This window comes from Spinacia oleracea, chromosome 3 (assembly GCF_020520425.1).
Source record: "Spinacia oleracea cultivar Varoflay chromosome 3, BTI_SOV_V1, whole genome shotgun sequence".
Taxonomy (NCBI): domain Eukaryota; kingdom Viridiplantae; phylum Streptophyta; class Magnoliopsida; order Caryophyllales; family Amaranthaceae; genus Spinacia; species Spinacia oleracea.
This window is the reverse complement of record NC_079489.1, coordinates 52269468-52291811: the sequence shown is the minus strand read 5'-3', so window position 1 is coordinate 52291811 and position 22344 is coordinate 52269468. Positions and strand designations below refer to the sequence as shown.

General features: G+C 34.6%; 1 protein-coding gene across 1 annotated transcript; it reads left to right on the top strand.

Moving 5' to 3' along the window:
- The first annotated feature begins 356 nt into the window (after nucleotides 1-356).
- LOC110781100 (uncharacterized) lies at nucleotides 357-15972 on the top strand. Its single transcript, XM_056840302.1, has 4 exons — nucleotides 357-488; nucleotides 575-830; nucleotides 1057-1362; nucleotides 15807-15972. Exons 1-4 carry the CDS (start codon nucleotides 361-363, stop codon nucleotides 15924-15926), a joined length of 810 nt encoding a protein of 269 aa, XP_056696280.1. The 5' UTR covers nucleotides 357-360; the 3' UTR covers nucleotides 15927-15972.
- The last annotated feature ends 6372 nt before the right edge of the window (nucleotides 15973-22344 follow it).

The window sequence follows — 22344 nt, the reverse complement described above, 5'->3', positions numbered from 1 at the left end:
GAGTTTCATCTGTTCCTTAATAAAACATTTTGATTTTCACTGGCAATATATTAGTAAAATTATGAAAAGTTGATATTTGAAAAATAAACTTTGACATGAATCAAACTAGATTTATTTATGACTCTGCTTTTCCTTTCCTTATACATTAGTCATTAGTGAGTTGAGTAAGGTGAGGTTTCTAATCATGCATTATTATTATTTTTCTTATAAATAAAAATTATTTGAAGTGTCTGGCATTTGCATGTGCATCAAATGATTTTGGCCCACATCAACAAAATTAATATTCTATAATCTTGATACCACTCAAAAATTAATCTTCAACCCCACCACTATTACCTTCTCCATCCCATTCTTTTTCTGATGGTATTTATGCTTCTCCCTTTGCTGAAGTTTGTGATATGCAAAAAAAAAAGTGATGATATTTTTGTAACACTGTTCTTTTTACACTTTGATGCTATGAGTAGCCCAGCACCTTGCAGCAGCACCTGGTAAGTTTCTTTGTTTCTTATTCATTAACTTTTGTTTCGTTACCTCGGGTATGATCATTGAACATAACATTTGTTTGTTTTCCAAGGTCAATTAGTGAAGATTCGCTAAAGAGATATGTACAATATGCAAGCGAGAACTGTATACAAGAGCTGCTGTCAGCGTCAGACTCGAGTAGGAATGGGAATGGGAATGACGGGTGGAAGATTGTTTTGTTAGATAGTTGTATGGAAATATCAAAGCGGCGTTCAGGATCATTCCACATCTTTCGTAGTCGTTGGCTCCTCAAATCAGTCTCTCCTCAGCAGTTCATTTCTGTTGCCAATGCTATTGATGCTGCAAAGGTCTGGTCTTGTCTTTCTGTTTTGTCATATGAATATAGTTGTTGAACTAACTCATTTACCTTCAGAACTTCCCAGCGGCTCAACTAACCCCTTTTTAACAGAGAGATTAAAATTCATACTTTTTCCGTCCTTAATTTATTGTTACATGTACTGTATTCCATAGTATTTGGTTTATATATATACAGTTTCTTATTCCATAGTATTTGGTTTGTATATAATATATCAGCAATGGGATCCTGACTTGGTGGAGGCAAGATACATAAAGGATCTGGAGGAAAATCTGAGCATAATACGTCTAAGATTCGGTGACGCATCAAGGCCGTTGTTTAAGAACAGAGAATTTATTGTATACGAAAGACGTGAGACGATGGATGACGGCACCCTTGTGGTTGCAGTAGCTTCACTCCCAAAAGAGATAGCTGCTGGGTTATACCCTAAGCAAAACAAGGCTATCAGGGGTTTATTGTTACAATCTGGCTGGGTTGTGGAGAAGCTTGAAGATCATTCCTGCATGGTCACCTATGTTGTTCAGGTTTTAACTTTTTTCATTTTTTTTTTATTTAACTTTCTTCTTCTTACCGTAACACCACATGACAATATTAATCCCGTTACAAAACTTTAATCCAATCACACCAAAAAAAAATTATAAATAATAAAAAATTATAGAAGATACTTTTTTATTTCTTACCATCTAGAAAGTAATATCACGTCAACAATGTTACTCCCTCCGTATTTATTTAAGGGATACACTTGCCTTTTCCGACCGTATTTATTTAAGAGATACACTTGCCATTTTTAGTAACTTATCAACCCCACCATCTAATTAAATAATATATCTACATCCCAACCTCACCCCCACTCCCTAAAATAACATGGTCCCCACTTGTTTTTCTTATTAAAATATCTACTAAAACCCACTTGTTTTATTACTTTGTTTCATTCAATTCTTTTTCTTAATACGCGTGCCCGACCAAGTGTATCTCTTAAATAAATACGGAGGGAGTATTTCAACATCATTAAATTTTGTTTCTTTTTCAAAATTACATGAATTTACAGATCTTACAACCTTTAAAAGTGAGGAGTTGATTATCACTATTCATCCAATAGTTAAAGTACTGATTTACCCTTATTTTTCTTCACATTTTCGTTACTACCATCTATATAATATACTAAAAGAGAGGAAATCAATGTGGTGATGACAAGTGTCACTCATTGATTCGCCTCTCTTTTTAATTAAAAAAAATAATTTTTTTTTTGAGGGAATTAGAATATTTTATTTAAGGAAGTGTATTATTTATTTTGATTACAAATCCTAAAGATTCTGTTGATAATAAACATCCTAAAAATACTAAGTAAAAATAGAAAATAGAAAAAATATAGACAATCTATTACTATATACTAAAAGAGACACCAGGAATGACACGTGTCACTTCCTGGTGAAAAATTTTCCCGCTAAAAACTCTTTCCTAAAAATATATTTATTTTATTCTTTTTTTATTTTCTCTCCTTTTATATAAATGTTTATATATGGAAAAAAAAATATAGGATTATGGAATATGCCATTATTAAAATTTTGCTAAAATTTTAGTCAAACTGTCATATCAATAATAGAAAACATTCTTACTCGATATTTTGGTCAAATTAACATATTAAATATATCAAATATTTTAGTCAGATCATCATATTAAACATATAAAATATATAATACGTAGTAAGTTAAAATATGATAAAATGAGTACATTGGAGATTATTAATTACACAATAGATTTAAGGGATAAATAATTCAATTAAAATTTTTATAAAAAAGATGGTCAAATAAAAAATTTTAAATATCCGTGCGTGCACGGGACCTAATCTAGTTAAGTTAATATTCCATTCCCGTGCTTATGTAAACGACATGTAAATAGAGCTTATAATCTAATTAAATTATATCGTAATAAGATTGTTTATGTTAAACTGCCTATATATTGCAAGTTATGCCTATTTATTAAATTGTAAATTTTTTTTTTGACATATAAATTGTCAATATTCAATATTAATATTTAGATTCTATTACGTGCTTATGTAAACAGAGAGGGGAGAGAAAAAGAGAGCAATTGTCTGATAAATATCAATTTAATGTACAGGCAATTTAACCATGCTTATGTTAAGCACTCTTACGATTAGAGAATATAGTTTAATACTCTTACAATATAATTTAATTAAACTACAATCGTTGTTTAATAAAGTGTTTATTAACATAAGGAATGTTTAAAATATGTATTTACTTAAATCAATAAATGACATTCTTAATCTCCTTGATCTAATTATTTCACACTTGTAACATATTTCATAGTTTTGTTGTAATTATTTCACACTTAGAACATGCTTCATAGTATCGCCTTGATTTAATTATGTACTATAGTATTTTTTTTGTTCTACAAATAAAAATTAAAATTATTAAAACAAAGATGAAGAGAGAATCAAATATATCGTAAGAACATATTTTATATTAAAAGAAAGATGAAGATAGAATCAATAAGGAGTATATTGTACGAATATAATATAAGGATTTTAATTTTAAAAAGACATATTTTATAGACTTGCATAAAAATTGAAATATTGCTGATAAGTACATACTAACGAGTATCTATATGAGATGCAACAAACTTCCAGAAAATAAATTTCAACAACCTTTGACATAAATATTGTTTTGTCCAAAAAATAATTATCCATATTATGAAAAACCTGTATATTATCTTATATCAAAAAAATTGAACATGCAATATATGTACTATGACGTATATTAATACTGAAATATTATAGCCGCTATTATTGTATGGATAGCGAAATATGTTTTTATTACACAACATAGAAATAGATTAGATGAAGAATATACTACTCTGTATCTATCAACCAAAAAAAGCCCAAGTTTAAAAGGAATAAGAAAATATGCAAACGAACAACTTAATTGAAACCTAAACGTATGTAAGGATAGAACATTATGTGATTCAAATTTTTATATGTTTATATTGATATTTTTATCTTTATCTCCTCTGTAAGTTGTGTATCGTGAGACTTTGTTGCAAGTTAAAAAAATAAATATATGAAATTACCAATTGGATTTTCAATTTTTTGTTGTATACAACAAATGACATATTAAAAAAAGACATAGACAGGTTAGGATATGACTTATTCATATCTTAAAGAACATTTAAATCCCATGTTTTGAAAAGTAATTCAATTAATTCAAAATAGAGTAAGGGGAAAAATTGTATTGCTTTGTTGTTGGACATTCAAAAAAAAGTAAATAAGTTAAAGAGAATTTCAAAATCCACATACATATTTGCAATTTTATTATTCTATTAACATATACATGTATATAAAGATGCATCGGTGTGGAGCTGACAAGTGTCACTATCTAATTGTATTGCTTTATTGTTGGACATTCAAAAAAAGAAGAAAATAGGAGTGCTAAATAGAATTACATAGTCCATATTTATTAGGACCAAGTGTTTTTTAGCACCTAAAAAATCGAATGTTTTTTACCACATAAAAAAAACACTTGTATTTTACCACCTAAAAAAAATTTATTTTTTACCACCTAAAAACGAAAAAATTGAAGAAGATGTTATGTGGGGTGACTACTTGTGAGTTACTTCGACTTGACATCTCCTACTGTTCTATTGCTACCGCTTTGCATTTGCTACGCTATTATTTCCAACAAGGGCTGTAGTTTATTAATTAAAATGTAAACATCTTCACTATTACTCAATTAGTAGATTGATTTTAAATTAGTGCATAAATTGATATTAAAATTTTATCGTGAATCATGCAAGTGATAATGAACTATTTCATATATATGTAACTTAGTTATCTAACGCGGGAATGAAGGAAAGTTTTTGACCCTCAACATGATTGACCCCATCATCGATCCTAGGTGGCTAGGGATGGAGATAAGTTTGGTGGGTTATGGGAATGAAAAGTTTATCTGATGCGGGTGATGAGGTTATCCGCCGTAGGTAGGACCTGACAGGTTCAATTATCCTTTATCTAATTGATTATAAGTATATCAATATTTTTTAATACTAACCTACGTATTATAATTTTGGACATTTACTCAATCACCTAATCAGATAACTAAGTTCCCAACCACTCTAGAACCATGTTTTAAAATTCAAAACTCTCATACCAAACAAAATTTGTCGGACCAAGGGTGAGCTTGAGGCGGGTGTAGATTTCAGGGTGGGTGAAGGAGCGGGACGAGTTTTATTTTGTGCCCCGCGAGGGTGGGATCGAGATTGTGTTTGAGATGAGGATGAGTATCATATTTATCGTGGGTGGCGAGGATAGGAACAAGATAAGCAAGTACAATTATGGAGTGACCAATTCTCCGCACTCGCCCCGCGTTGAAGTCATCTGTAGCTAAATAAACTAGATTGTGTAGGTGGGTGTTAAGTGATCGGGTATAAAGATACATGGTTTGTTGAGTATTAGGTGGATATGATTATCGAAGTAAATGATGGATGTAAATGACTTTAATCTTTGACGTGGGTGATGAACATGGTGAAAATAATTTTATATACGTACCCTTTGTGTTTTTTTTTTCTTAAATAAAATAAGAGATTGGACGGAGCCATAACATATATATCCAATAATAATTTTAGTTAGAAGAATATCTATAAACACTATTGATGACAGTTGTCAATAACTATAATTTAATATTCATTCAAAATTAATCTAAACCGTGCATCGCACGGGTATTATACTAGTTTTACCCTAATATCTCAGGTTGCGCCACGTTCATCTTTTGCGTATGTTTTCTCTGAGCTCACCCCATCCATTCTGAACTCTCTCTTCTCCAATCTCTTTCGCCCCCTTCTTCCTTTTATTATGTATCATCGTCACTTTCTCTCTCCTCATACAACTTGCAATTCGTGCAAGCTTGGCAAGGTTTTTCTCTTCATATGAACGACGATTGAAATCTTCTTCCTCTCTCCTCACTGTCGCTTCGTCCTCTTTCTCTCTGGTATGATTATCTCTTCTCTGATTTTTTTTTTTGAATTAGGGTTTTATTTCTTGGTTTTAATTGTTGAAACCAGGTCTCCCTCTCTCTCGTACTTTGTTGAATTGGGGTTCCTCTAGATTGTATTAATTGTTGTTGAATTGGGAAAAATTTATGCAGAAAGCTGAAACTGCAGCAAGTTAGACGAATAGGGCATCGGTTGTGGCGTTAAATGTTGAGATTCGTCGAATTAAAGGTTGATTACTTAGAAGCAGTGCCCAAGGTGCAGCGATTGGCTCAAAAAAAAGGGTGAGTTATTATTCTCAATTTTGTTTTATGATTCCACTAAACTTGATTTTACTTCAACATTCAATTGTTTTGTGCCCAAATTTCCCCAATTTTGGCGGATTATATTAATATGAAGCTCTGAAATGTCGGTTGTTGCTACTGGCGCATACGGTAGAATAAGTCTGACATAACGATATTCATGATTGCATTTAAAATCTTAAATAGAAAGAGGAAGATATGTGCTATCTTATTTGTATGTTGAACTGGTATTTTGACATAAATCGTGCTGCTTTGAGTTGTGACCTACTTCTGAGCCCTGTTAATATACTGGCGAAGATTTCTGATAATGTGTCTGTGATGATTAGTCATTTAGGATTGAATGGTGAAAGCCATTGTATTTTGATTGTTAGTAAAGCCATTGTGTTCTCTGGCTGTTTGTCTTGCATTTTTTTAGAGTATTTATTTTTGATAACTGCAGGTGACAGGGCTTCAATTGAGGAATTTGCAGTTCGTAATGATTTTGGTCCTTGGTTTTCCTGATAGAATTCAATCAATACCAAATGGAACCCTGGACCTAAAAAGAATGGGGGTTAGACATCTGGGTGGGTGGAATTCTTCAGCCACTCTCCAGGAGATAAGATTTGATTCAGGTGTGTGTTGCAGTGACATTTTGGAGAATATGTTTTCATCAATTTTAGGGTTGACACGTGAAAGACTGAAAGTGTTGGCATAATTATAACTTTTTTTGTTTTGTTCCTTGTTAATGCTAGAAGGAAGATTTGATGATGAGTATATACAGGAGACAGAATAGTTGAGCCAATTTAAGCAAGAGTGTGAAATGAGAAAAAATAAGGAGGTGAATTTGTGCGAAGCCTTTTTCTGAACATTCAGTGGGAATTTGTGTTTTTTGACTTCCTCTTTGCATGTACGTTCCTCATGATTCCATCATTGCTTTATGTTGATTTTCTTATTTTGTTAGGATCAAGGTCTGGATGTGATAGCAAAAGGTTTGGACACTTTGAAAAGCATGGCACATGGTATGAACGAGGTTTTTCTTCTGTTTGCATATATCTTTTGATGAATTTTAGATATGTCTTCTGTTTTGATGATGCTATTGTCTTGTACTTATTTGCAAATGCCGGAGATGGATTGGAAAGTTCCCTTAATGGATGAGATTGACACCAAGGTGAGTAGCTTGTATTATTTTGATGAATTAAACAACTGCAGCCAATTGTTTTATTACCCAGAGCTTACTCTTTGTGATTTTTACCGGTGGACAAGGCAACTTCTGATCAAGAATACGAATGTCAAAGAAAACGGTGACAAAGGTTGCTAAATTACAACATAATATTTAACCTGTTAGATTTATATCCTTCTTGGCTTATAATTTTATTTCCTGTTAGTATCCTGATAATTGTTGTTCATTTTCAGCTGAGGTCGAGTCGAAACTTCTTCATCGATATCGTTCTCTGTATAATTCTTAGGATTGCTTCATATTTGTACAAGTAAGGTCATCAATTACTCTTGATCATTATTTTAAAGTACGTTGGATGATAGTTTACTTTCCTCTATTGCTCAAAATTTAGGGGAAAAGGAGTAATTTTTTAATGGTGCTTTTTAATGTTGAATCATGATTGCATGTAAACTTGAGACATCGTCGAGTTTTGCCTTTTGTTATTGACATATGCTACCTCGGTTAAAAGTAATGGACCACATTTTGTCTTTGTGCTCAAGGCTTGTTAAGCTCAAGTGAGTTGCAATGTGAAAACCTGTGTTTTGTGAAGATAAAAGGGTATTCTGATGTAATGTAATTGTCTTAGAAGAATTAGGTAATTTACTTTGAAGCGACAGTGCATAGGTCAATAATGTCTAATTGCCCAAAATTACCCCCAAAAAAGATTGCGATTTCAAATGTTTGCTCTAATTAGTAATAGGGTTCTACCTTAGTTTTATTCACCGTAGAATCTTAGGGGATGGATAATTAACGAGTTGAATGATATTGTTGGAGCCTTTTGCTTTTTGCAAATAGCAAGTCCTGAATTGCAATAAATGATAAAAATTTAGAGACAACAGGAAAAATTATGCTTTGAAAGGATGAAGGAATTGGCTTACCTATCTCAAGAAATAAAGAATCCCCCAAATGGAATATGTTTTGCTAATTCACTTTTGGAATCCACAGATTTGAGTGAAGATCTGAAGCAATTTATAGAGACAAGCAGTTCCTGTGAAAAACAAATTCAGAAGATTGTAGAAGATACCAATCTGGAAATCTTTGATGATAAGTAAGTTTTATATTGTTTGTGGTTCTGCAACTAATGTCTATGTTCAAAATCGTTATGTCTAAAACTCTTTTCTGAATACTTACTACAATTCATGCAAAACACTGGACTTTAATCTCACTTATATGTGATACTTGTGGCCTTTTGATTTGCTTGTATCCTGCTATTTTAAAGACATTGTCATTATCATGGTTATATGTATGTTAGATTGTGCTTCTCAGCCACAGAGTTGAAAGATAACATTTGTTTTATGTTCTATCAATCCTATTCAATATTATACTTGCATGAGTATAGTAGGGCCAGATACTTGATTCACCCTTGTAACCCTATCAACTTTCTTGATTTTACCTCTCATTAAACTTCCATCTAGATTCCTGTACTCCTACATATTTTACTTCTGATGGGGATTGTTGACTGATATCTAGATCTTATTTTGTATAGCCCTTTAGAGCTAGAGAAGGCTGAGTTTATGTTAGGAAATGTCATAAATGCGGTTGTCAGCCAAGTTGATATTACTACAAGAAGAGGTTTACAATTGATCATGGATATTCCAGAAGAAATCAAAACTCTGGCTATCTGCGGGGATCAAGTTAGAATTCAGCAAGTTTTGGCAGAATTGTTAGTAAATATGGTTCGTTATGCACCTTCTCCTGATGGCTGGGTGGAGATTCATGTTCAACCAAGACTGAAGCACAAATCTGATGGGCAAAATGTTGTTTACATTGAGTTCAGGTACATTACGCCTTTATGACTGCTTTCATTATACTGGCTCATCAAATTATTTCCCTGATAAGACTAGGATAAATACGTAATTTCTAAAGTTGATACTCCGTACTTTTCTTTTTCATTTTCGTTCTTCTTGTTTCAGTTCGTACAATGATGTTTTAGTCATTATACACTATGATTGATTATGCTGGAAGGGTTAGGATAGATGTTTTACTGAAATACTTTGCTTTTGTTGGCATATCTATTCCCTGAAATTTTGTCGTTTATGAAAAGTGTAATTTTCTGTATGTAGTTTTGTCTAATGACTTGGTTTAGACTTTAAGTCATAATTTTTTCAAACTTTGATTGCTCCTAATGTAGGCAATGCTACAAAATAATATCTTCACAGGTTAGGTGCAGATATAAAATATAGGAACTCTCAGTTTTACCATAGTTTAGGCTTTTGAGTTTCATGCTACCCTTTTGTGGTTCACTTTTATGCTGGTCATTCCTATCATACTGTTCAAAAGCATATTGCTTGTGGACCCTGTGGCTCATAACCGGTATTTTGTTTTTGAGCGTGGATGGTCAAACCAGAAGAAACTACAAAGTGGGCTTGAAGAGGATTGGGACTGTATTTGGTTTAAGTAGATTAAGATTCGAGTAGATTAAGATATAAGCAGGTTTCTGGATTCGTTGCATTTTTTTTAAGTAGATTGAGGTTATGAGTGCGCTAGACTATAATCAATTAAGTGGATTGGAATTATATTATGATTTCAGTTCTTTAATTCCTTCCTTAATAAAATTGATTAGGAGTAATCGAATAGGATTAGGGGGAGTCTATTGTGTTTTGTTTTAGATTATCGGCAATCTGTTTGTCTTTTTAAATTTATTATTCGTTAATTACGGCAGGAACCCTATTAATTTTGTTTTGAAATATTAAAATTCTTGCTTAATATGTGGATGTATTGTTGTAATTATATGACTTGGTTTGCATATAAAGTTTGCCACTTACTTATCTGTTCTTTGTAGGCCGCTGCAGGGAAAGATTAAAGATCATGGCTAGAGTTACAAAGAGATTCAAATGAGAGGATTTTTTCTTTCAGGAATAAGAAGGTATGAATGCTGATTTGATTTATTAATTTATGCTCTTATAATGATATTGCTGGGTTTTGAATGTGCCTATATAATGCATAACCATGTTATAGACTGGTTCGTATTTATCTGTTCTTCTTTTACTCAAACTATCTTTATGTGTTTTATTTCTTCAAGTCTGCTTTACATAGTTGAGTAGTAGCGCTCACAAATCGTTTCTTTTCTGGATAGGATGGGAAAGAATGCTCCCGTTCTTATTAAGAAAGATAAGGTATGGTAGATTATTTGATAAGATACAGATACAAGGTATGTATAGTTGTATGGGTTACTGGGCAGGAGTTACTAAACTCTTAACTGGTCTGTTTTCTTGATTGATGCAGGGACCTGTAAGTCTTGTTCTATCGCCAGGTGGTCAACATGCTCCTCCAAGAGTTTCCGTGTATGGAGTATTGGAGTGACACCTTCTACACCTGGTCTACCTGGATCTTATGCTCTGCCATATTCCGCGGGGAAGTCAGACACTGTTACTGCAGACCATAAGTTTCCAGGGAGACCAGGTGAACCCGAGTGTGAATATTGTTTGGAAAAAAAGGGAATTGTAAATTTGGTACCCCTTGTAGATATCATCATCCTCCAGAGTCCAGACCGAGGTGCATCTGCTGCATCATGTTATCTTGGACCTTTAGGTCTGCCTCTACGTCCGGTAAGCTTGATCTTGAAATTCTTTACATTTGTTTACTATTTCTATTGTACAGAGAATAATGAACTGTCCTAATTTTTTAAAATTATTTTAGTTTATCATTAACATTGTTAATTTTGGTGCTCATCGATTGGTATTGTTAAGGACTAATGGTACTTACACATGACAAGTTACTCATATAACATTATTGACATTGTGTACAAGAACTTTTGTTTAGGATCAACTATTTTCTTAGCTATGTTGCATGATATGATAGTTAAAAGCTCTGAGCATAACAGATTTATGATTTAGATTTTAGACTTTCTGATTGCTATATTAGCTTTGTTCCAAGTTTAGAAAAATGTTAGAATTATTACTTAGGTCTTGCTATTCAGCCTATGCTTCCCATATATTTTTTTGGGAGAAAACTCAATAAAGGTGTTATACACCAAACATATATGACTTGCTAGGATGTTTCTGGATCTGAAATCGGGTATTGAGCACCTTATTCGGACTAGGATCACATAAGGCCTCCTTTAGTTTATTCGATGATCCATTAATATTTACCAGTTTCTGTCACATGTTTGGAAGCAGAACTGAAAAAGGTTTCGGTTGCTTTTTCTAATGCCTATCTATTATATGCTTTTAGTCTTTCCATGCAGGGATCTTTGGTTCACTCCTCCTTGTCTTTGAATTTGTATTTTCATTCCTTATTATAGTTTTGTAACTGTTTTACCCTGGCTTTTACTTGTGGAGTTGGAAACTTGGAATTATTATTATTGTTGTACCTTGACTTATACTTGTGTAGCTGAGGGAGGCTATGACATCTATTAGTATGCAAAACTTGTAATCACCCAATTCTACGTTGGCCAATATTTGACTTGTGGTTGTTGATTACATGTGGGCTTAGAGGATTACTTTCTTCCTTTACTAGCTCTAGGTACCCTGAAACACTTAAAGACTCTTTTGAAAGTCTTAAATACCCAATACTAGCTTTCAGATTTAAATTGGTTTAAGATATATATACCGACAATTAATTTATCGATTGAAATTGTAATTAGTATTTGATACTATCAGAAGGTAACTTCCATTCATTTCTATATCCAGGTTAAGAAATCACTTAGAGGCATCAAAGTGGAGGTTACTCACAGAGGAAATGTATGAAGGAAATACGGAGTATCAAGAGTGTCACCACATCTTACCAGGGAGCTAATGTGTTAGCCTTTATCCAATTATCCTCATTATTTTCTCCTTAGCACTTTCTTGCTTTTTTTTTATGGCTTATTCGTATTTTTCCTTTTCTCGACAGTTTCACCGTTGATGAGAAAATGAATATAAAGTATGTGGTTGAGTACTTCTAGGAGGTGTATGGATTTTCTATGCAATACGCCTACCTTGTCTTCAAGTAGGGAATCAAAACAAAGTGAATTATTTGCCCATGGAGGTATGTCACAGATAGTTTTTAGTTAAACTTAAAGACAGGTGTCTCTCAACGGCTTATGTGAATGTTTTACTGATTTTCTGTTTTGCTATGTTCCGTTACAGACATGCGAAATAGATGGAGGACAGAGATATACATTCATTATCATTTCCCCATTGCCTCAAAGAGGCTCCCGCAAGAAACGGGGTAAGGAGATTAATTTATAAGCAGATGTTCTTTCCTCAAGACTATACTATAATAGCAAAGATGATGATAACAAGAGCATCTAATTAAGTACCCTAATACTGGAACTTTTCTTTTAATAACAAGATTCAATGTTTTCAGAATCATCAAAAGACCTTCAAAAGGTCCGTCAGGAAAAACACCCCACTAACCCACTTCTTAGTGGAGATTCGCACAACGACAAGACTGTCATAGAGAAACTTCTTGCAACGGAGCCTTTAAAGAGCAACGTCTTGCAATGGAGCCTTTCGTTAGTTTATTGGAAAAGAATGCTCTGAAGAGGACGAAGAGGATGGCATTGTTACAAAGTAGTTTGGTAAGAAGTAAACCTTCTCTTTTGTGAACCATTTGCTAAGCTAGGATACGTGCTTGTAAACTATCTTGTATTTGCACCTAAGTTCTAGATGGCCCTTGGATTGCTTTCCGACAGGAGAATTCAATTGTTGTAATATAGAAACTAGGACAAGAGCTTATCAACCCGATCCTTTTTACAGAAAATACCTCTTAAATACTTTGTCAAGACAACTCTTATACTTGCATAATGTAATACTACTAATATGCATTGTAATTGTTTGACTCCTTGATAACTTGCGGAGGTTTTGTCAATCTATTAGTCCATTTGGATATTTTATTGAGATTTGTGTTTGTTCTGTTGTAGTACAAGTATTTTGTAGCAGTTATGTGCCTAAAACTATAAACCAATGAATACAACTAATTAATAAAGTTCGTATATGAAATTAAGTTAGATATAGATACCTTATAGAGGAGCAGATTATCATACGAACTATGTACCTTTAAAGTGCATTAAAGTCCTATTGCAAGTTGATTGTGTGTTATACATTTAGAAGGTGAGTCTCGGGTTTTAGGAGGATGTATTAAAAATTTAAAATCAAGATTAAATCTAAGAAACAAACTTAAAATAATTCAAGATATAAAAGGTCTTGTGCGCACTAGGTGTACAATAAATTTATTGTACACCAAGATAACTTTTACCTATTTTTTTGTAACTTTAATCTAGTTTTGATTAACTTTTATATTAGTAAAAAAAACGTTGATAGATAAGCATTTTAAAAAGGTTAAATGATTAATTTTATACATTATTAGTGATTTTGAAGAAACAATTTTTATTAAAATGAAAAAATTTATCATTAAAAAATGAATAACTTTTACCTATATAAGTTTAACTTTTAAACCTTTTGAGTTAACTTTTACTTTGGTGTACAATATTTATTGTACAACCATTGTAAATAAGAATTTGTGTTCATGATAAATAACGGACTTCTCTATTTTTTGTTGCAACTACAAACAAGTACTTTTAATAATTTTAATTTCGCGTAATATGTCATCATAATTTCACAAATTATATAAACCAAAACAACCCATCATAATTTCACGAAAAAAGATTTTGCTAACTTGGGGGACGGTGCGCGTTAGCGCGCCGACCAACAACTAGTAACATCAAATATAGCTTGTTTAGTACACCTTATTTTATGACCTTAACTATAATATTATAAACTCCAAGACAATTGTACCACCAGTCCACCACGTATCTCCTTTTTTCTCATCACGACATAGCATCACATAAGCGAAAACGTTGAGTTTCAATATCCATTCAATAGTAAAAATGATCTCTAACACAATTTAAAACCACGTCCTCCTAGAGCTGTCAAAAACTGACCCGACCTGAAAACCCGACCTGAACCGACCGAACCCGTAACCGACCATGACCCGAAATTACGGTAAAACAGGTAACCCGAAACCCGACCTGTACCCGACCCGAAAAAACCGATAACCGATTTTAACCCGATGTTGTAACACTCGAACCCGAACCCGACCCCGACCCGAAAATGACCGATAACCGAACTGACCCGACCGAACAATGACCCGAACTCGATTCGATACCCGACCCGATGTCAACCCGAAACCGATTGTAACTCGATGAAACCTGCTATTGACCCGACCTGTGACAACCGCTACCCGATTTACCCGAGTTATCAATGACACGATCAAATATTAACTTCAACGATAAATCTATTTTAATTATTTATTGCTAGATACCGAAAAATTTAGCTCTAAAATAAGTTAAACAAAATTTTTTAGAATATAAAATAATTAAAATGTATAGGTTAATTATCAGACCCGAGTTTGACCCGTCCCTGAGAGTGACCCGACCTGAATTCTATTTGATTTGATTATTATCCGATCCAAACTAAGACCCGGACCCGAAAATAACTGTGTTGCAAACCGACTTAAACCCGACTCGATAAGACCCGAACCCGAAATTATCTGCTACAAATCGACTTAAACCCGACCCGATAAGACCCGAACCCGAAATCAAACCTGACCGAAATGTGATCTGACCCGAACCCGACCTGAACCCGGGATAAGAAAAAACTCGACATGATCCGACCTGAAATCGACCCGACCGAACCCGAACTCAACCCGGATGGAATATTGACCCGACACGACCCGACCTGATCATGACCCGAGACCCGGAATGACCCGACCCAAACCCGACCCGATGACCGTTTTGACAGCTCTACGTCCTCCCATTAATAATGTTAAAGAATTACAATCTAGGCTACGTAACTTTTATGTTAATAACTCCATATTTTTTAAAAATATTCATCATTTGTTTCTTTTGAGTGTTTTTTTTAAAAAAATTGTATCACTTTTATATTTGGTAACTTTCTACCATATTTTACTAAATTTTTCTATTTCATTAATTTCCACTCAAATTTTTTTATAGTTTATCTTTTCTTATGCCCCCTCCTCTTAAATAATTAAAAGAAACCACAATCTCTCACATGTTATCTCGATCATGATCCCCCATAGTTATTTTACAAGAATAAGTAAATTATCTATTTGCTCATTTTCACTATTTAATAATAATTTTGCATGGGACTACGGAACAAAACTGGAGTATATCAACTTAACCTTTGATAAATTACATTTCAAATCTATGAAACAAGGACTAAATTAAATATAAATAATGGGTGAACTATATGCAAACCAATTTATATTAAATTTTATTTTATTAAAAAACTATTGCATCTCCGATTTATTTAAAATTTTAATATTTCAATAATTATGTCTGTTCAAAAATATTAATATCGTATTATCGATAATGACCAATGACTCGAGACATTGCCCTTACCAATAACTAGTTTACGGCAAATCTAATCACAACAATTTGATAAAATTCCTGCGCTTTTTTTTTTAATGAAAATATTTTGTACAAGAATTTCTAACTTGATCGTTTTTAATTTGTTTTTTGATACAGCTAGATCCAGCAGGATGGCTTCCAAAGTTTTTTGTGAATCGGCTGAACACAAAACTTGTAATGATTATTGAAAATCTAAAAAAATTAGCACAAAGAAATCAACTTGCTAGTGCTATATAATTACTTGTATAAAAAAGTTTTCAAAAGAAAAAAAAAGTGCAGGGACCATATTTTGCCATTATAGTGGTAAAATTTTCTGTCATAGTTGATAGTACTAGTAATTATGAGAACTTCTACTTGTATTTTATATGTACTAACTATAACCGGTTAGACGGTAGGACATCTCGTACGCTAATTATTTTATTTTTGTCCACTTATTTTTTTTCTAGTGGGGCAAATTTATCCACACTAATTTTTAACCTTGTTCATACTAAATTATTGTGGATCATGTCTAAAAAAAAAAAAAAATTAACAACTTGATTCTTAATTTATTTTGACGTGTTTACACTACTACATAAACGAGCATAGGCAATGTGTTAGAATTCAACATTCCTTTACTTATATTTCTCTTTTCTATTGCTTTCTAGGATCTTTCTAATAGTTTCTAGTGTTAAATTATGTTAGTGTAATTCCAGTGCTTACTGGTAGTTTTTAGCTAATTCAAAATAAACCTCTATGAGGGGTATGGACCAATACCTCTAATCAGAAGTTGTCTTTGCTTAATCACTTGCTTAGTTGTTAGCCTTTATAATGTTGTGCAGTCGCTTGTTTTTAAGCTTTCCAAGACTCAACAAAGTCTCCATCAGAACAAATACATTCTTCTCGTCGGTCCTGTTTGTGCCTGCTGTGCGAAGCTCCCCGATAGACCTTCGACCCTCGCTCTTGTCGCCAATTGGCAAGAGTGACCATTCTGAAGCAAGCACCCGCTTGTGCCCTGAGCCTTAAGATTCACTTTCCGCACAAGGCTTGCGTCCTTACCGCCCCATAGGCAAGAGCGCGCCGCACGATCTGGTGTCAAAACATTCGGACCGTGAACACAACGGGTGAATGCAACAGTCAAAGATGTTGCAACGGTTGTTTGCAACGCTCAAAGATATTGCAACGGTTGTTGTAGCGGGTTTCTCTATTGCGAGGTTTGTTGCAACGGATTATTGTTTTTGCAACGGTTTTACTAACTATAGCAACGGTTGTACTATTTTATTGAATTTTCTAATTCGACCATTTGCCTTTTGATGGAGTTGTTGTAATTTTCCTCAAAGCGTGAAATTTCCCTCCTAAGGTTTCGTGAAAATTCTAATACCCTTATCGCGCGTTCTTCTTCTCCCTCAGACAAAATACCCAATTATTTAAAACCTAAAAATACCCTTTGATCTTCGTTTCTTGAATTCTCTGCTTCCCCAAATCGTCCTTCATTCTTCGCAATTGCTCTAAATTTTCGAAAAAACAACTAATGAAGAAAAAAAAGGACTTGAAATTGCCAATCATCACCTCCCTCTTCACGATTGTTGTTGCAATTTCGATGTTAAAGCGTCAAGTATTCCTCTCACAGGGACATCTCTTTCTCCCAAGTAGTCTATGAACTTTCAACACTTTAATTTTGTTCATCTTTTAAACCCTAAAATATCATCAATTTTGCACCAAAATTACTTGTATGATCGATGTGCCTCAAATGATTGTGAAACTAAATAATTTAAATTGAATAGATGGTGTACTCTTGTACTTAATATTTTTGGTTTTAAGCTGTAATTTCGACAATGCCCACCACTTGTTCGATGAAATGCCTAGCTGTCATCTGTGTGTGCTATAATATTTAGTGATATGTTGTGTATGTTCGTGGAGTGTAGGTGTGTAGAGGATGTTGGATGCGTGATATATGTGAACCGATGTGCAGAGCTGGTGTGACTTAGTGAGGTGTTGTAATCCTCTTACCACAGCTCTCTCAATCCCCCTGCATCAGTTAAAGCAACATCTTTTGTTGCACCTTGAAAGACATTACACTTGGCATGAAAAGGAAGTGGAAATAAATTTGATTTTTTTAATTTTGCGTAGACATGTGTGTCTGAGTTCTGCTTGTCAAGTTGTCATTTTAGTTTGCTTATAAAATTTATGACTAGTAGTTTAGGAGTCCACGTTGAACCGTATGTGACTTGTCAACTTGTCTTGGGTAGTCAAACAAAACATTCACGAGTTAAGCTAATAAATGGGGTCTAACCTTTTGAACCTTTCACCGTTTAGGATCTATACCTTTTTTTTCACCGTTTGGGACCTCATTCCCCTTTTTCGGCCAAATTTAACTAGAGTACATTAAAATGTTAGGTCCTTGGGTTAAAAGGTTAAAGTAAATCAAAAGTTTGAGGACTAACCTTTTCGTTTTTTCACCTTTCGGGACCTGAACTTTCTTTTTTCACCTTTTGAGACCTCATTCAAGTTTTCATGTAATTCCAATTCAATTATTAAAGTTTCTAACCATTAGCATATAATAAGCTCAAATTAAAATAATATGTAACGTAATTCATAAACTTAGCCCATATATAAATTGATTTGGGTATCAAATAATCTAATGAATAAAGAAGCAAATAATTATTTACAAGTTGATCATATTTTATATATTCGGTTATGGTGTCCAATGACAATAGAAGAATTTAGAAATTTATATAGTAGAGTACGATATTCATACAATTATACTCAAAGGTTTACGGGCACTAGTGGAAAAACAGTCATTTGCGTCGGTCATTTAAGCTCATTTGTTTCGCACATTGGTGCGACGCAACTGGCTGCGACGCAAATGAAAAAAGTCATTTGCGTCGCACATTTGGGAGACACAAATAAGACTCATTTGCGTCGCAGATTAGTTAACCTGCGACGTAAGTGACCTTCTTTTTGACGCAAATGACTTTTCAATATGTTAAAAAAAAGTCATTTGCGCCGCCGATTAGCTAAAGTGCGACGCAAATGACTTTTCATCATGTTAAAAAAGTCATTTGCGTCGCAGTTTTAGCTAATCTGCGGCGCAAATTACTTTTGGATATTTTAAAAAAAAATTAGCTGCTGATTTTATTTAATCCATAGATTAAATAAAATAAGCAGCTTTCAGAACTAGTATATTCATAGCATGAAAATAAAAGTAAACTTGGTGAAAATTTCGACAATGTTTCCTTTGTAATTACTAGTGGAAAATAAAATGAAATTAGTTAAAAATTTCGGCAAAGTCTCCTTTGTAATTCAACCCTTCCCAATACCGGGAATGTTATTGTGAGGGGGTCGAAAAAGCGTGAGGCTAATGCGTGACCTCGTCCCTCGTGGGTGTGACGATTCTTTTTATTCAATCAAGTGTAATTGGATTTCCTGTGAGTATACACCCAATTGACTAGTAATATAGGAGTCGTCATTCAGTTTTTAACGACAATGAGAAAAACTGACAAAACCCGGTTATCGTGACATAAAGGGAGTACAATTATGTTTGACCACGACGGCCGTAGGTTCCCTTGTGATCCCTGGTGTGGGGATCTCTCAATATACACCCGCAAGGTAGAGATTGAGGGTTCGGGGGACTGTAACTACCGAGAGGAGTACTTCGCTCGTCGATAACTCCAGAGGCAGGATATCCTTACTAGCTCAGCATAAATAATTGAAGGGACATGCGTTAACTATTAAACTAATCTGAGTTGATTTTAGCAATATGCAACATATTGTTAGGTTATGATACATATGACAATTCATAAATCATGCGGAAAAACCATAAAGCCAGGAAAACATATTATTTACACATAATCATTTAGCATAGTTTAGATGCATACACTTTGTTGCGTGCCTTCCCTAGCTGCGCCCGAACCGAACAAGAACAAGTCTTTAGGACTCCAAGTGTCGTCCCTCCGTAGATAGTCCACAGCACGTCCGGATCCGCCTTAAGCTTGACCAACTAGGATCGCCCTTAAGGTACTTAGAATTTTCGGTTAGTATAGGCAATTGTATGACTGAATTTTTTGCTCTCAAAAATCACTTTGAATACTTGAATACTCTATACAAAATAATGACCCTAGGCCTTTATTTATAGAGGTATGGAAAGGGAATCGTAATCCTATTAGGATACGAATTAATTAAACTAGAATCCTAATAGAATTCTTATTTAATTAATTCATCCTTTTAGGTTTAGGAATTTAATCATATGTCGAAACCTGATTGCTTTAGGATTCGTATAGCACACAAACACACACGCACGCACAGCAGCCCACGAGGGGCGCCATGCGCGCGTGCGCAGCCCGCGAGCTCGCAGCCCACTGCCACAAGCCCACACGTTGCTGCAGCCTTGGCGCGCGCTGGGCCTGCCTTGCGGTGGGCCTGGCGCAGCCTTGGCTGGTGCGTTTGTGGCGCGCTGGCTTGCTGGGCGATGGCCCGGCTTCGTGCTGGGCCTTCGTCTGGCAGGCCTCGTCCGATGCTAATTCGTACGATACGCTTCCGATTAATTTCCCGATTCCGGAATTCATTTCCGATACGAACAATATTTAATATTTCCGATTCCGGAATTAATTTCCGTTTCGAACAAATATTTAATATTTCCGTTTCCGGAATTATTTTCCGATTCCGATAATATTTCCGATTCTGACAATATTTCCGTTTCCGGCAATATTTCCGATTCCGACAATATTTCCATTTCCAATAATATTTTCCGATACGTACCATGTTTCCGTTTCCGGCAACATCTACGACTTGGATAATATTTATATTTCCGATACGATCCATATTTCCGTTTCCGGCAATATCATCGTTTCCTGAGCATTCATTTCTTGCCTGTGACGATCTCAGCTCCCACTGAAACCAAGATCCGTCGATTCCGAATATCCATAGATGGAGTATTTAATGCCATTAGATACTTGATCCGTTTACGTACTATTTGTGTGACCCTACGGGTTCAGTCAAGAGTAAGCTGTGGATTAATATCATTAATTCCACTTGAACTGAAGCGGCCTCTAGCTAGGCATTCAGCTCACTTGATCTCACTGGATTATTAACTTGTTAATTAATACTGAACCGCACTTATTAGACTTAACATAGAATGCATACTTGGACCAAGGGCATTATTTCCTTCAGTCTCCCACTTGTCCTTAGGGACAAGTGTGCATTTCCTAATTCCTTTGTCGCTCGATGCTTGCTCTTGAATATAAGGTAAGAGTTGTCATCCTTATTATGTCCAGAGGTGTTCCTCGGTTTCAGAGTTCAACTGATCAAATAGACAGATAATCATAGCCTATGATTCATCCGAGCACGGCCATGCATTTCACAGTTTCTAGCTCTCCGAGTGGCCTTGTACAACTTTTAAGCATCTCATCCCGATTTATGGGAGGACAATCCCAATCTTGCGATCTTGAGATTAGACTTCGTTTGATAGGTGATTACCTGAGCGTTGCCTTTATAGCCTCCTTTTACGGTGCGACGGTTGGTTAACGTCAAAGCAACCAGTTCTCAAACAAGTAATCTCAAATCACTCAGGTATTGAGGATTTAGTGTCTAATAATTTTAATGAAATTTACTTATGACAGATTTTCATCTCTTACAGTAAAGTTTCATAGGTCTTGTCCGATACTAGTCTTCCCAAAGTAAGTATCTATGCAAATGATTATGACATTGCCATGTCCACATAGTTCAAGAAACAGAACTACTAGTCATCTTGCATTCTAATCGTCTAACGTTTTCTATGCGTCCAATTTTATAGAAAACTCCGACTAGGGACCATTTTCAACCTTTGACATTCAAGTTCACTTGATAGACATTTCTTAGTCACAGGACTGGTCCTGACAGTCTATCTTGAATATATCGTCAAATTGAAGGGACTCATCATTTAATAAACCACAAATTAAATGGAAAAATGAATTCTTTTCATTTGTTGTGAATGATTAACCAATAATGTTTTACAAAGATTTAAACTCTAAAACTTTAAAACATTAAACAGGGATATCAAAGCCATTCTCCAATATGCTTGATTCCCATAGCTGCAGTGTGCGAGTTGTGCTTCGCCTGCGGCAGAGGTTTAGTTAATGGATCTGATATGTTGTCATCAGTTCCAATCTTGTTTATCTCGACTTCTTTTCTTTCAACGAACTCTCGTAGAAGGTGAAATCTACGAAGTACATGCTTGACTCTCTGGTGGTGTCTAGGCTCCTTTGCCTGTGCAATAGCTCCGTTATTATCACAATACAGGGCTATTGGTCCTTTAATGGAGGGGACTACACCAAGTTCACCTATGAACTTCCTTAGCCATATAGCTTCCTTTGCTGCTTCATGTGCAGCAATGTACTCCGCTTCAGTTGTAGAATCCGCAATGGTGCTTTGCTTAGAACTTTTCCAGCTTACTGCACCTCCGTTGAGGCAGAAGACAAACCCAGACTGTGATCTGAAATCATCTTTGTCGGTTTGGAAACTTGCGTCTGTATAGCCTTTAACAATTAATTCATCATCTCCACCATAGACCAGGAAGTCATCTTTGTGCCTTTTCAGGTACTTCAGAATATTCTTGGCAGCAGTCCAATGCGCCTCTCCTGAGTCTGACTGGTATCTGCTCGTAGCACTGAGTGCGTACGCAACATCCGGGCGTGTACATATA

Coding starts and splice junctions, on each gene's coding strand:
- LOC110781100 (XM_056840302.1), top strand. CDS start 361: ATGGTATTTATGCTTCTCCCTTTGCTGAAGTTTGTGATATGCAAAAAA. Junction 489..574: donor GCACCTTGCAGCAGCACCTG/GTAAGTTTCTTT, acceptor TTGTTTTCCAAG/GTCAATTAGTGAAGATTCGC. Junction 1,363..15,806: donor TGGTCACCTATGTTGTTCAG/GTTTTAACTTTT, acceptor TTTTTGATACAG/CTAGATCCAGCAGGATGGCT.